Source organism: Tiliqua scincoides, chromosome 1 (genome assembly GCF_035046505.1).
Source record: "Tiliqua scincoides isolate rTilSci1 chromosome 1, rTilSci1.hap2, whole genome shotgun sequence".
In the NCBI taxonomy this organism is placed as follows: Eukaryota; Metazoa; Chordata; class Lepidosauria; order Squamata; family Scincidae; genus Tiliqua; species Tiliqua scincoides.
In genome coordinates, this window is record NC_089821.1 from 119,777,555 (window position 1) to 119,793,969 (window position 16,415).

Consider the following 16,415-nt stretch of genomic DNA (forward strand, 5'->3'; position numbering starts at 1 on the left):
TTTTAATACATAGCATTATCTATTTTATCACATGTAATAATTGGTACAGCACCTACAAACAGGGTGTTGGCTTCCTAATAACTGTAATTGTTTAAAAAGCAGTCTTCTAGAAGTATCTTGCTGAAGTGATTTAGAGGGTTCTTCAGCTGGATCCAGAAACTTCCAGTCTTCTGCTTAAGTCCTCAGAATTAACTGTAGCTGGTAAGGCAGCAGCATGCCATAAAGCAGGGGTGGGCAAACTTCCAAATTTAGGAACCCTGGACCTTTAACAATTGTATAGGAGAAGGAATTTCAGCAGGTATAGCTTTTCATCTCAAAGATGACAAGCTGCACCTGCTGAAATTCTTTCTCCTACACAATTGTTAAAGGTCCAGGATCCCTGAAGTTGAAAGTTTCCCCACCCCTGCCCTAAAGTGACAGGCTGCCACTTGCTATAAACGCTGGCCTTTACAAGCTAGCTGGGAAGGGAAACAGCTCTCAACTGTACAGTATTCAGTCCATCTGGGACCCCAGAACAGACTTCAGCCCTTCCCCTGGTTGCAGGATAGATTCAGACTGTGGTTAGCAAAGCTAGCAATTTAGAAGCAAACAGGGCAGCTCCTGGGCCTGATACAGCCTTTTTAATTGAAGAAACTCATTTGCGTTCCCATTCAAACTGGCAGGTTTCCTAGCAGAAGTGCTACTGCATGGCTCTGAAGAGCTCTCTTGTGCCCTTTTTTGCTGCTTGACAAGGAAACTTTTGGCAAGTGCCGCTTCTACTGCTGTAGCATGCCAACAGGAAAATCCATCTCTGCCAAAACTCTCCCGACCATACAGCTATTAAGAGGTACAAAAGCACGGTCAAGGTCAAGCTGCATGATAATCAGAAGGGCCTCCTTGCAGAAACTGCAAATAATTCAGTAGTAGTACACAGGCACAAGTATGCAGAGTATTTCCAAATGTTCCATTCTTGTCCCTACAGCATTTAATGCCACATAACTCTGAAATCTAATTTTATTCTAAGAATACAGTTTGCCTAAAGGATTTCTCCAAGAAGCAAGAACCTAATTTCTATAGACTAAAAATTTACGTAGAACTACTGAGACTATAAAGCTAGCTTAAGTCTAGAGTGTTTTATTTAAAATAAGGATTCCAGTTATTTAAAAAAACCCTTAATGGTTCATACAGAGCTTTAACTACTAAACCTGATAGCAATGTCACAGTAGAGTTCTGCACAAACGATATTAAAGATTTTCTTTTAAAATTCGCTGATAAGTTTGCAAGATGTTTTTTACACAAGAAAACTGAATGACTACTAGAACCTAAGCCAGAATTAATGGAGGCACTTCAGGCAGGAGTGATACAACTGGACAAAAAGGTAGGAGAACAGTATATGCACTCTAAGTTGGTTGAAATGGCACTCTCTCAGACAGAAAAGGAAGAGCCATCACATAAGATCAATGTTTAGATATCAAAGCAATGGATATATACAGCTATTTATAGGTAGGCCAATCACCTATGCTTGGATTTCACTGGTAACTTTTTATAAAATGATTGTAAGTTTTTTTTTAAGATGATGCCAAGATATAAGGGGAGCAAGGTTTACCATTGGATGTAATACCCTATATATTTCATTTAAGGTATCGGAAATTAGTTGCTATTTGGCAGATTGTTCTCTAGATGATCATATTTACCACACAAATTTCTGAGGGCAGATTCATCTGAAACCTCTTTGTACACAGAGCTACTTATATAGTTTTAACGCTGTCATCAATCCAACCACTACTTTAGGATACACCGTTTAGGACAGAACCACATACTCATGATCCAGCCCCTTTATAAGTGCTGTTATTCTTTTCCTAACACACTAAAGCAGTATTCAGTGACTCAATTAGCAGCAAGTCAGAGTTCTATCTTGTTACTGCTTCTACTTTTTTTTTCTTTTAAACATAGCCATAAAGCCAAAGGAAGACCTTCAGGTTTTTGATCTTGGGCTATTACCTGGGAATACTGTTGATGTGGATGAGCACAAAATGAAGCTAACTCCAGTCAAAACAGAGGTGATGACTGGTGGTCCGTGTGATGGAGAGGAAGACTGATTAGCTACTCTGTACTGGATTTTATTGCACTTGAAGAAACCTTTGGCACCCCTGGATAGTCAGAAAGCTACTGTAGCTAGAAGTGCTCTATACCCAATTCTTTGCATTCAAATAGCTGTGCAAGTGTATACTTTGGTCTTGAACTGATGCAGATAGGGAGTTCATGTATGTATTTTATTCCCAACACATACTGTGATGTGAATATGGATGTATACTGTAAAATATAAGATACCGATGTTAAAAAATACACTTCCATAGCCATTTTGATGTACTTGCCACATGTTTATGTTTACGCCTGCATGAATCTCTGTGTATGGAAAGAGTAACCTGAGAATCTGCCCTGAGCTTCAGATGTTGCAGTATTTAAAGTATCAGTACTAGGAGCACACAGATCTTGCTGGTATACTTAGTAAATGTTACATGGGATACATATTGATGTACCAAGCCACTGAAATAATAATCATCTCACAATTGTGCAAGATCTAATGTTACTCTGAATTTGTCACCAATGAGCATCAGCATTATACTTTAGCACACATTCAAGAAAGTGACAAAGCTACAGTAGCTGCCTATTATGGGGGTAAGAACACTTGGATTATCTTATTGGCTGTTCAGTTGTGACAGTTGGTAAATTCACCACTGTGATTTAGAGCGTGTAAGAGCATAAGTGATATACAAGTTCACAATTGTGAAAAATAAGTTTAGAAAAACCAGATGCTCCAACACCAGGGAAATCACACATCAGGGCCTGTCTCACTAGCGTCGGTTGTAGACAAAGATTCAGAAACACAACGAGGTGCAAAACCTAAATCTTACATACAGGATCACCACCCTAAATTTTCCATCTTGCATACCCAAATTGTTCCACTTCTGACATTAACAGAAGACAATGTTCATCTTATGTCATCCTAGATTGTCCTTGTTCAAACCCACACACTTCTTGCTGTGGGTTCAGTGCTTTGGCAAACATGTTTCACACAATGCAGCATAACACATGAAGAAGAAGAGGAACAGTTATGAAGTATGGTACTCTGTATAAATGCATTGGTGCAAAGGCCACAATAGCAACAGACACAGGGAGTGGAAGGTGCACTGCCATCTTCAACAGTTTACTGCAGGGAGAAAAAAGAACAGAAAACAATTCGACTGTTAGAGCCATAAACTGTATGGTATGAAAAAGGAGTTGAAATGTAACTGGCAGCAACTAGTACTTCTGGATATTGGAATTGCTACCCACACAGGCTTTTCTAAATCCATTATTAGAGTGATAATGAGATAGCACCTTTTGTTATGCTTTCCCATCCTTGCCCAATATTTGAAAGTTGGAGTTGCATTTGAATAGGGCAGCAGTTCCCAAGCTGTGCATTGCAGACCACCTGCTGCCCTGGCAGGGAGACTGCACCACACTGCTCCAAACAGTGGTTGGAGGCTCGACCCAGCAGGAAAAGCTCCAGCCTGCTAAAACAGTGTTCTAGGAAAGCCCTCCCTCATCTCCCTACTGCTGTTTGAAGTGGCATGCAATGTCTCCAAACATGGAAATGACTGGTGATGTATTGGCAACCTTCAGTCTCGAAAGACTATGGTATCGCGCTCTGAAAGGTGGTTCTAGCACAGCGTCTAGTGTGGCTGAAAAGGCCAATCCGGGAGTGACAATCCCTTCCACACCGGGAGCAAGTGCAGTCTGTCCCTGGTCTGTCTCCCTGGCTATGGGCCTTCCTTCTTTGCCTCTTAGCCTCAGACTGTTGGCCAAGTGTTTCTTCAAACTGGGAAAGGCCATGCTGCACAGCCTGCCTCCAAGTGGGCCGCTCCAGAGGCCAGGGTTTCCCACTTGTTGAGGTCCATTCCTAAGGCCTTCAGATCCCTCTTGCAGATGTCCTTGTATTGCAGCTGTGGTCTACTTGTAGGGCGCTTTCCTTGCACGAGTTCACCATAGAGGAGATCCTTTGGGATCTGGCCATCATCCATTCTCACGACATGACCGAGCCAATGCAGGCATCTCTGTTTCAGCAGTGCATACATGCTAGGGATTCCAGCACGTTCCAGGACTGTGTTGTTAGGAACTTCATTTCCAGGAATTGCGCTCTGCAAATGCAGCTTGCAGAGGTGTCACAGTTCCCAATACTTTGGGAAGCACTGTAAAAGGGCCTTCACGGATAGGCTTGATCTAAATGACTGTGACTCCTCATCGGAGGGGAAACAGATTGAGCTACTTATGTTAGGCTCTACATGCAATCAGACTATCCAACACATTGTCATATATTTTCAGATATCAGACAGGTCTGAGGGTTCATTAGGTTGTGAACATGCCTCATGCAGAATTGTATACATCTGAAAAGAGACTTGCTGAATCAAGGGCTAATATGTTGACTTATATATACACACTGAGCAAGACCATCATTGCCATCTCTCTCTCCTGTTGCTTCTCCAGCTAGGACTGGGTACCCCCTCCCTTCATAGAGGCCACTATAACTACCTACTGTCCTATAAGGAGAAGCCTTCAGGACAGAGAATAAAACTCTTTATGTGAGCATTGTTGACTAAAGAGCAGGACAACAATTCCTAGAATATACAAAGGTCTGGGGTAAATTTTACATGAAGCTTGCTGGCTAAAAATATTCCACCATGATTAAGGTATCTGAAGAATTCGGTTCACAGCACACAGCTACACAAAAATGGTACAGTATCTTTCATGTGAATTACAGTACTGATTTTCTGATACCAAAACAACGTTTGTATCCAAAGATGAACTGCAAGAGCAGAACAGCACTACTCTGTACAAAGCAGCCCTTCCATATCATTGCTGATTTCTCCCCTCCTGCTGCAGTCATATTATATATAGTTCTGCAGGGTTCCCCAGGTTAAGTGGTTTTTTAGGGTCAAGAAAATCTATCACGGTAGGAGAGTTTTGTTTTTTGCGCAGTATTTTGGATACACCCCAATATTTGTGCTGGCTGAGTAACAACCAAGCTCAAATCGCACACTGTAAGTAGTTTGAAAAGCTAATCAGAGATTTGAAGCATTCCAGTCAAATAAGTGAGTGAAATAAGTTTGTTACTTTTACAACTTCTCACTGATAAAGCAATTTTGGGATTTCCCAAGTGGCATACATTCATATTGTGCTCAAAATGAGAAATGGGGGAACCAAGGGCATAATGATTTGCTAGATTTATAAGTCAAACAGTATGAGAACATCCAAGAGCTTTTCAAAAGACCAGAACTGGCACAATGAAGATAATGAACTCAAGTACCTTGATTTAAGTTTTGCTGTATTTGTATTCATGAGTATCTCCAAAATGGCTGTGATGATAAGGCCAACAAATCTACATGGATCAGGATCAAGTGTGATATGGTACCTGTTTCAAAAAAATTGTGACACATGATTTTTGCAGGAAACAGTGCTCAGTTACAAAAGATAACATCTGATTTTCTAAATACTAACATAATACTATAACTGAGCTAAAATACATGGGTGAGGGTGCAACAATAACTGATCCCATAAGCAAAATAGTTTTGGGAGATATAGGATGGGTAAGGGTATAGGGAAAGTTTCACAATACAATTAAAATATATTACAATAAAAATTGTGGGTCAGGTGTCAGTAATCTCACAGTGACATGCTTTTCAACACATAATGCACAGAGGATGATATTTCAACACCAATACAAACTTGGTTTTCGTTTATGGTTGTGAGCCAACTTGAGTTTCAGAAAGTTGGGATAAAATGTAGTGGTGAATAGAAGACTGGAAAATAATGGTAGAAAATGTCTGCTGTCTTTCCACTTTTATAAACTATGCTGTAGCCAGAAAAACAGTAGGAAGTAGTAAAGGTAGCCTTTGAAGACCTATTGCACAAACCTATCTCACTGAAGCCTCAAAGCTCTATTCGGGAAATCTGCAAATTGTCAGTATCAAATCACCTTCCAATTTTAGAGAATAACAAAATACAAATTTATCTGGCCGTAGCAAGACTGGAGCCCAACAAAAGACTTTCTATACAGTAGTAGGACTGTGTTTGTATGTCACAGAACAGTGTTGTAATTTCAGCATCTACGAACTTGGCATCCACATGTTAAAATGATGTGCAAGATACTAAAACATTTACTTAGTAAGGAAAAAAAAAGTCCAGTTCTGATGTATGAATGTCCTCAATATCCCAAATGCTGATCGGCCAGAAAATTAATTTGTCTTCCTGACCTCAAAAGAAACTGATCTGGCTTTATATCAACAATTTATATGATAATAAGCCCCCAGCCTCTGCACAGCAAGTATCATGTACAGCAGGGCAGAGGCAGTTTCCTCCAGTGAGATTCACATCACGTTTCTTCCTTGAGTGTCAAGGGCCATACTAATGGACGTTTGTTTCCCACAACTTGTTCTTGTTCACTTTGCCTCCTTTTCTAAAAGACCACCCTAAAGGTCTTACAATCTCATGATGACAATATACCTTATAGACTGGATCCAATGACCTGTGTTGTCTATTGCACTGTCATTAACAATACAAAGCTTCCTCTCAGTTACTTTGTAAAGATTGCGACATAAGACTACTGCAGCCCATTCAAGTAGACCTACATCAGCTGGGGTTACAAAATTCAAGTGACAGATCTTTTTCCAAATACTTCCTTTCTCAGCCATCAGCATTATAGTTGCCTCTGACATTGGCAGACCCGCCTCGAGGAGATGATAAGCCTGCCATTATCTAAGTCCTCAATCATGCCTAGTGACTTCTAATGGCACTACAAACTTTATATATTAATAAACGCATTTCCTATTTTGAATCAACAGCATTTCAGATCAGCTGAGTTTGAAACAAACTATAATGGATTTTAATACATAATTGGCATAGTCAGAACAATTACCTGAGATTTTTAAACCAATAAATTAAAGATGGACAGGTGAGCAGCACAGTCCAAGTCAGCAAGTTGATGATTGTGACATGCATCTTAAGACTATCTACCACTTCATTAATGGCTGTGGTGCTAGAAGATGATTGCGCCACTTCTGAAATGCCGGTCACTGATCGATAGGTCTTTCCCATTTCTTTTTTTGAACAATCTGAAACTTGTTGTGAGTTCTTTGGAGACTATAAAATATGAATATATATAAATATAAATACAGTAAGAATTGATCATTTTATGGAAAAACAAGCTTTAAAAGATTTCAGTAGCGTAGCTGAGTTGTGCTGTGGCTAATATTATTCCAACAGCCTACACTCCTCTCCCCCAGTACTATCAATATCCCCAGCACTGTAACAGCTCCAGTTCTCAGGAGAACAGAACACAGGAACTTACCAGTATCCCCATCTCCTATAGAAAAACCAGAGGAAGATAAAACACAAAACGAAGCCGAGGTAGACTAAGAGCCCAATCCTATCCAGCACAGGAGCAGAGGCTCGAAATGGCCACTGCCGGATCCTGTACTGATCTTACCAGGCTGGTGATCTACTCGTGGGAAGGGGATGTTTTCCCCTTACCTCGCATAAAGCCCCAGCCTTTGGGGCTTGGGTCAGTGAGAAATTAGTTCATTTTTGCCACAAGCATTCTGCTAAATCCTGAAACTCTGAGAACAGACATGGCATAGATGCCATGCTCTAATGCTTACTTGTAACAAAACAGCAGGTATTCAACTGACTTACCGTATTAAGGACACTTAGTTCTGTTCTTACATTTGAATGTAGTGTAATAATCTGTATAACAAAAGAAACATTTAGTTTTTGCTGCAACATCACTCACTCAAGACAACATGTGAACTGCACCCAATGTCCCATCCCTTTTATTTTCTGTCTTCTTCCCACTACAGTCCTGTAGCATAGAAGACCCCCTCCTGTGGCCCCCCCTCCTGAAAATCTGCTCAACAACTGGGGGACTCTTCACAGCAGTGTAAGATGGAGCATGGGGGACTGCAGCAGTGGGAGGGAATGAAAGGTGGAAAGAGGAAACCTTTCAAGTCAAGGCACCTTTAGGTACAATCCTCTCTTCAGACTCCACCATCATTTCAAATTGTGTTGTAAGGGTGATGGGGAACAACTGAGTGCTTCAGTCACCCAACAATGCTTCAGAACTAGAGACATGATGACCAGAGGGCGATGGGGGGAGGGGGAGAACACACCACCATGGAAAACTACAAGAAAAGTGAAGTGAAAACAATGCAAATTTAGGAGAACATTAACGAAAATTCATGATTTTTTTTTTCAGAATGATAACTCCTATTCCCCATGTCTTCAAAGTTTTCAGAAATGATATCTCTATTCAGAACAGCTATTACCATCTGAAAACTATTACCATCATAACTAATGCCAACTATGGTTCTTCCCCTACATATTTTACAGTATTTACTGAACAAAAGGAAAATCATTATGTAACCATATCATACTGCACCCATTTACACCTCATCTATCCCCAAGTTTCCAATAACCGAGACAGAGCAGCTCGGTCATATACAATTTACTTCCAATCAAACTGCTTATGATCCAGCTGTCTCTAGATACTTCTACACTGGTCTTTACAAAAAGACAGAAAGATGCAAGATTTAGAACACATGATCACAGGACTGCATTGGGAGCTACCCATGCACAGTGAAGGTTCTCCTGACACACCATTCCTGAAATTCAGAAAAGATTTCCAATACTTTTTCATAATGTCTTGCTCTATTGACAGGAAGCCATGAGTATACTGAAGACCCAAGATACTCTTTGAAACTCCTGTCTACAAATATGGATTTTTCAATTGTATAAAAGTATACATTCAGAGTGAACTTTAGAGTAAATCCATCACAATTAACAGTCACCAATCTGCTGTCAGTAGGAAGAAATAATATAGTTGGCAACCTTCAGTCTCGGAAGACTGTGGTATTTCGCTCTGAATGGTGGTTCTGGAACAGAGTGTCCTCTCCAGTGCACGAAGCCTGGGTAAAGTAGATATGGAGATGCCAGGAACTCTTCAGGAGTAGGGGCCTCCTCGGGAGTAAGATCTAAGCACTGTCAGGACTGGGGTCCCAGGCAGGGCACCTCCCTGGGAGTAGGGCCTAGTGCCTCCTGGGAGCAGCAAGCAGCCACATGGCCAGAAGGGGTGGGGCTGGCCCAGCCTTAGACTGGCCTCATAAGGAGGCTGAGCAACCTAGGAAGAGGTCACTCCTCTCCAGGAGGAGAGGAGGCCAGAGGGGGTGCAACCCCGGCCTTATTCAGACGATCCAGGTCCTGAAGGGAACTTTGCCGACCTCAGTCCTGGAGAGAGGGGCCGGGGGCTGCCCGATCCTAGACCCGCCCGGGCCCCGGGGGTGACATCAGGAGAAGCGAAGGTACAGACCTGAGGACTTGGAGCCAACTACCTCCACTGGAGGCTGGCAGATGGGGGGGCAAGCCTGGAGGTACCAGGGGTCCCCCTGAGGACAGCTAAGCTGACCCCGGACAACAACATGGCGGCCATCGGGAACCCATACCCCTGGCCAACAGGCACCAGCCGAAGAGCCCAGCCTGAGTCCTCAAGGGGTCACGGAGGAACGGGAAATGAGCCTATCATGCGCCGACGGCACGAGTCTGTGTAAGGCAAAGGGGCCTGTGCCGTAACAGGCCCCATGAATGTCAAGAGGTTGACGCAAGTAAACTGTCTGTGCAAAACAGCTGTGTCTGCCTCCCGCGCTCGGTCACACCCCAAGGGGTGGAGTCTTTGCCCACCATGGACATTACAGGAGGATAGACTGTTACCCATGCAGCAAATCCCCCCTCTCCACGTAGCTGAAATGGTTCAATGGAAAGGCAGAAGCCAATACAGTTGGTTCCAGCAGTGTCGCAGCAGTTGCCAGAACGTGGCTGTGTTCAGCCATGAACTGCCTCAGGGACTCCGTGAGGTTGACTCCTGAAGCCTTTTCCATAACTGGATGTAGCCACAAGGCAGTGGAGGTTTGGGAACAGAGTTTTCCTTCTCTCAGATGAGCTGCCTTCCCAGGCTATCGAGTCCCATCTACCCAGTGGCTGTTTAGTCGCCTCTTACAGCCAAGTAAGACTTACTTGTCTTACTTACTTACAGCCAAGTAAGACTTGACTTACAGCCAAGTCGCCAAGTACAGCCAAACTGAGGGCCTATTCTTATCCCCCAGCCCCCAGAGGTTAAAATATGTGGCACAGGTAAACCTGATCTCTTGACCCAGACTTTGTTGTCTGCTTCATTTACAAATTTGTCTTCATTTACAGACTTGTCTTGGCTTCAGGAAGGGCTTGGTTTTGAGGCATCACTGAAAGGCATGCCAGAGGGTAGTGGTCCTCAAAAGACATCAGGTACAGAGTGAAAAATCTACATGTGAAAATCTACTCTGCTGTTACTGAAAATAACTGTTTTCAAATGTGTTTATATACTGCGCTGAAGATGATGGAAATGAAAGCAAATGGCACACATGGTGGGGGACTGAAATTGGATCTCTGTACTCCACAAAAACCTATATACCTCAGGTTGCAGACATCCATAAATGGACATAATGCTTCTACAGGGCCTGTGTGTGTAAAATGACACATCTGTAGGCCTGAACTGTGCTATCAATATTCAATACACAATAAGGAAATCAACAGAGACTGGACCCCCACACACTGAATTTTACATGCAGTTTATATGCAAATGTGCATCCATGCTTGGATGGTCAGTCGACCTTTAGACAGTACAGGAACTACCTTCCTCCCCCACCACAAATGGTACTTCAACCCATGAGAACATTGCCTAAACCAGTCAGTAGTTCATATCCATATTCTATTCAGACACTGATTCACCATATGCAGTTTTCTGATAAATACCTTGAAGATGTAGTGAAAGTAGGTAATTAATAAAGCCAATGCACCACATGTAATCCAGCTAACAGCCGCCATGGAAACAGCTACACATAACTTTCTCTGAGTAATCAATCTGTTGTCTATTAGAAGACCAGAGGGCCTGTCAAATGCAAAATTCATAATTATGTACACAAAAAGTTTCAGTTCCTAAATATTTTTTTCAAATCATTATGGATCAGAAGTAAACTTTGTTTATCCAGAAGTAGAATATCAATACAATTTTAAGTCCAAACAGAGTACTTGCATAAGTACATCAATCCTGATTAAACTTTCAATTCCAGTTTGATGGCTTGCTTATAAACCAGGGGTGTCCAAACATTTTGGCAGGAGGGTCACATCTCTCTGACACTGTGTCAGGGGTCGGGGAAAAAAAAAGAATTTACATTTAAAATGTGAATAAATGAATTTATTAGAGATGGCACTTACATGAATAAATGAAGGTCTTGCAGTAGCTCAAGGCCTATAAAAGGCCTTGCACAAAGCAAGGCTGGCCTTTCCTTCACTACCACTGCTGCATCACAGATGTGAAACAGCAAGTAGTGGATGTAGCCCTCGTTCCACAGCTCAGGTGAGAGGTTGAACAGTTATCCTCATGCTGAGAGCAGCTGTGTCGGGCCAGCATGGGCTCCAGCAAGTTTCTGGAGGGCCAGAGGCTCATTGGGGACTGGGGATACCCGGGGGCCGGAATGGGAGCCCCCGAGGGCTGCAAGTGGCCCCTGGGTCGGGGTTTGGACACCCCTGTTATAAACCATGGTAAGTTGTTTGCTGGTTTTGACAGAACAGCAAATCCCTGTTCATTTTAAAATGGAAACAGAAGTTGCATGTTTCCACCTATTGTGCATGAAAGGGAGGAGGGAGCACAAGAGCCCAAGTTTTGTATTAGTAATGCTAAATCATTTTTTAACATGTCGTCTGAATCCAGTGATAGTCTCCAGATTCTAGCTTAGAAATTATGTCCTTTCTAAATTATGTCCTTCAATCAGGTTCCACCTTTCAGAAACATCACTATTTTCACCCTGCAGAGGTTAATGAGAAGTACAGAATCTCATCGTAAAAAACAGGAATACATTATGGTTCCATTCCCTTGAAAAAGCCTGCTGACAGGTCAAATATCAAGAATGGAGACAAGCAATTTCTGGGTTTCTGCAGTTAAGCAGGTTTCATTTTATTTTAACTAGATGCATACAGATATTTTGAGAAAATGTCATCCTAAACAGTTGTCTTTATAGAAAAATAACTATGACTATAAATTTCAAGACAGCAGAACCTGTAGAGTTCTGGTTTTGAAAGTAAAATCAAGCTTAATCAAGTCAAAAACAAATCTAATGGTATGTTTCTTACAGTTGATACAGCAAGATACAGGATGCAGAAATTCACTGCAATTTCTAAGGACTACAACAGGAAAAAAGGTCAAGCAAGGGCCACTTTGAGCCTTCAAAGAACAACTGACCTTCAAAAGAAGGATAACAAAAACGATTTAGTGTGAAGAGGGACATGAACACTGTTCCGGAATAGAAACACAGTAAATGGCCAACTCCTTGAGATAAATCAGAAGTATTTTATATGACAGAAGTATTTTTTTTTAGCAGGGGGAGAGTAACTGGCCCACCTCACCCCAGCACTGTCTGTTCTAGTGGCTTTCTGCTGGTATTCATTTGCATCTTTTTAGATTGTGAGCCCTTTTGGGACAGGGAGCCATTTAGTTATTTGATTTTTCTCTGTAAACCGCTTTGTGAACTTTTAGTTGAAAAGCGGTATATAAATACTGTTAATTAAAAAATGTTCAGAACCTGACTGAAAAAGTGACAATTCAAAAAGAAATTGAAATAATAAAGCTTTAGTAATCTGCCACAGCCAGTTTACAAAGCTCTGAACTTTAAAAATGAATACTCTTTGAACCAGCTTTCAGCAAAAGTTAGGAATAGTATTTCAAATGAGCTAACTATGGCTGCAATCCTATCCACACTCACCTGGAAGTAAGCCCTATTGACTATAATGGGACTTACTGCTGAGCAGACATGCATAGGACTGGGCTTTAAAAGTGGTTGTATGCAAGAATAGTTTTGAGCAAAAGAAAAATAGAAAGAACACACAATGCTGAAGCATGAGATAAAAGCTTTTGAATATCAGCCACCAAATTAGGGGCAATTCACTTACACTTCCTCACTTAGAAAGGGGCCCATATCCCTTGTTTCAGTTAACCGTGGATCAGGTCTGCGTGCTCCCACTCACCTCCGGAGTGGTGCACAGGGGGCATTCCCTGGTATCCACAGTTTCACTTAACCGCAAGGGGTTCTGCAACAGAACCCCTGCATTTACCAGGTATCACCTGTACTTTTTACCAAATACATACACCAAAAAACATAACATGCCATGTTTACAAATGCATGCTTTACAGGTTACTCATCAGGGACCTGGTGAATGGCTATAGCCATTCACACTTCATAGGTGAAACCCACTTGGTTCCTGTGCAGTGCATGAAATGTTTTTTATATACCCACAGATGTAATCACTTATATTAATAAAACATAACACCAAGATTCTTGAATGCCAGCAACACTTTTTCTACTAAACATTAGTTTTTGTTCTCTGATTAACATATCTGCACACTACCAAACCTTCATATGTCATTTCTAAGATACAGAAGAATGTGACAAAAATTAACCCTCACTACTTAAAGAAAAGTAATCGTTCAATACTTTATCATTTCCTGTTAACACATCAAAAAGGGAAGAAGCCTTAAAAAAAATAAACATGTCCTGATTATTCAGTTCTACCAGTTAGTCAGGTCCACCAGTTAGTTCTAAGTCTCCCCAATAGAACAGTTTTCAAATCTATCAACTAAAACTATAGCTCTGAGGTATTCAAGCTGTGCGTTGGACCTCCCTAGTGAGATATGGCTAACCTCCAGGGGCGTCCCCAGGCATCTGGGAAGAGAGGTGGCCACAGCTGCTCAGTTCAGCTGCACCTGCCTCTTCCCTACTTGCTGCTTTTCTTCAGCTGTGAAGGAGGTGGGTGGGGCAGCTGGGGAGGGCATGTGAAACATGGTGGGGGGAGGTGGGAGAGAAGGCTGGCTGGGCAGCGGCGGAGGTGCTGCATATCATCAGCACAGGGTGCACTCCTGGTAGGCTTCAAACTGGGAGGGAAGAGTAAGCACAGGCAGCGCAGCACTTTCCTCCACTTGGGAAGGAGGGAGCCTAGCCTGCTCTTAGTGGGAGGGATGTCCAAATGCCCCAGGTTGCATTCCTCCATCTTGCCTGGGGGGGAACAGGAGTGGCATCTGCATGTTGGGGGTATGTGTGTAAGCATGCCCCCATTTACTTTGGGGTGAGTTGTAATCTTGCTCTGTGTGGCTGCAATCCTATCCACACTTTCCTAGGTGTAAGCCCCATTGACTAAAATGGGACTTACTTCTGAGTAGACCTACATAAGTCTGGGGTCTGTGTCAGTTTAACCAAGGATCTTCACCTTCTTTTTCCTCCCCCTTCAAAAAAGAAAAAAAAGTCACTCTTGATGACTTTGTCTCCAAAAATTGATTAAAAAATTAGAACACCCATTCCTTTTCAGTCATCCCCTTTTTCCTCCTGCCTCCTTTTGGCGGGGGGGGGGGGGGGTACTTCCCATGTTGGCTGCTATTATAAGACAAAAGGCACAATCCTAGCTAGGTCTACTCAGAAGTAAGTCCTATTGTATTCAATGGGACTTATTCCCAGGAAAGTGGGGTTAGGATTGCAGCCAAACAATCTCTGGATCTCAGTGTCACATCAGTTTGCAATTAGCAGATACACACAAAACAAAGTCAACAATTCCCCCCTCCCTTTCCAAAACCCTTCAGGTATGCTGCTAACAAACTCAGGGCACAATCCTAACCAGTTCTACTCTGAAGTAAGTCCTTTTTTGTTCAATGGGGCTTACTCTCAGGTAAGTGTGGTTAGGATTGCAGCCTCAGAGTGCTGGCAGCTGTTTGTTTCTAGTGTATAATTATAACACCTTCATCCCCATTTTGGGGGTAACTGAGGTGAGGTGATGTAATGGGGAGCAGTGGCCAATGATCACAAGGATCAGGGGAGCTGCGGGCTGGAAAAGTTCCAGAACCACTGCTTTAGCTGATCAACATAACAAATAAGTTGATTAAGTGCGCAATCCTAACCCCCAGTTAGGCCAGTGCATGGATGTGCACCAGCCTCCAGAGGTCAAATCCGGCCCCCACTGCACCAGTGGCAGGTAAGTCAGGCCAGTGCTGGGGTTCTGGGGTGGGGAAGGGCAGGCGGGCCAGTGGGCGGACCAGGCCTGGGGGGTGGTACCAGGATCTGGCACTTAGGCAGGATCCTAATCCCCCTTCCAGGCAGCTCAGCCTAATGCCGGGCAGGTCAGATCTGCACGACCTATTTACGGGGTGCAGATCTAAGTAGCCCCATTCAGCCCACTGTTGTGTTACTTGGGGTAAGGGGAATCACTTCCCCTTGCCCCAAGTTGTACCGCAGCTAGCCCAATCCTGTGCCGAATGCAGTGCAGGTCAGCTGGCCTGTCAGCTCCAGGGCAGGTTGGGATTGGGCTGCCGAGCTTGCAGGTTTACTAATCACACAGACCGAAACCTTCCTATTACATGGACTTGAAAACAGATGGAAGAGAGTTATTATAATGGTCTTTGCTGCTATATGAGAAATGGATATTGAATTACAAAATGTTTCTTAAAACTGGATACTGTAAAAAAAGTGTGAAGTACTTTCTAAAATTAGGTTTTGTCTTGATTCTTAACTTTTAGTTTGCTAGAGTGCACATGCAAGCTTTCAATCAATTCACAGAGAAATTCTCTCAATACAAAACAATCCTGGTTTTAAGCGCAATCTGGTTAATTCCACTTATTCTTTAAATTTGTTACAGAAGTGCATGAAGGATCATGAGTTGTATCCAAACTACCCCTGTGTTTATGGAAACTCTTGTCCATGGAAGGAGCTTCTGAAACAGCAGCAAGTTTTTATACAACCCTATTTTTACAAACTCACCTTCTGATGACCCATTATCTCAATTAGTTAAAGACTCTCCTCTGGTTAAGTGATTAATATGCCTAATGAACAGGTATGAAAAGGTTGAAAAAAAAATATTATACCACTAAAACAGTAGTCTATTAGTTTTACCTGGCCAAAGTTAACCACAATGAGGACAAGAGTCTTAAGGATGAATTGAAGAGTATTCCACCCCAAAAGGCAATTCCAGTTCCAAACATGAAGAGAATCAAGGACACAAAAGGAAACCATTTGTCCTCACTGTTCAGTGTAACAGCATCCAACTCTGGCAAGAACATGTCCCAAATCACTTTAAAACAGTTAAGTCTGGAAAAAATTAAAACAAATGTGTTGCAAATTACTTGAGTTACCAAAAAATAATCAGACTAAACTACCTTCATTTTTATTCATCCACTTACCCACCTACCCATTGACATGCAAGTAATTCTCAAGCCACTAACAGGAGTGTTCGTTTTCATGGCTCCAATCAATCTGGAAGAGCAGCCTTTTAGTGCTATG

At 42.4% G+C, this 16,415-nt stretch overlaps 1 protein-coding gene across 1 annotated transcript in view; it reads right to left on the minus strand.

Annotated features, from left to right (window-relative positions):
* Nucleotides 1–379: 379 nt before the first annotated feature.
* PGAP1 (post-GPI attachment to proteins inositol deacylase 1) overlaps nt 380–16,415 on the minus strand; it is a 53,426-nt gene continuing 37,390 nt past the window's right edge. Inside the window, exons 22-27 of the mRNA XM_066635846.1 lie at nt 16,029–16,223; nt 10,855–10,990; nt 7,711–7,761; nt 6,935–7,158; nt 5,327–5,431; nt 380–3,190 (exon numbers count right to left, since the gene is read on the minus strand). Of these exons, the coding sequence (XP_066491943.1) occupies nt 3,052–3,190; nt 5,327–5,431; nt 6,935–7,158; nt 7,711–7,761; nt 10,855–10,990; nt 16,029–16,223 (850 nt within the window). The 3' untranslated portion in view covers nt 380–3,051. The remainder of the gene's footprint in view (nt 3,191–5,326; nt 5,432–6,934; nt 7,159–7,710; nt 7,762–10,854; nt 10,991–16,028; nt 16,224–16,415) is intronic.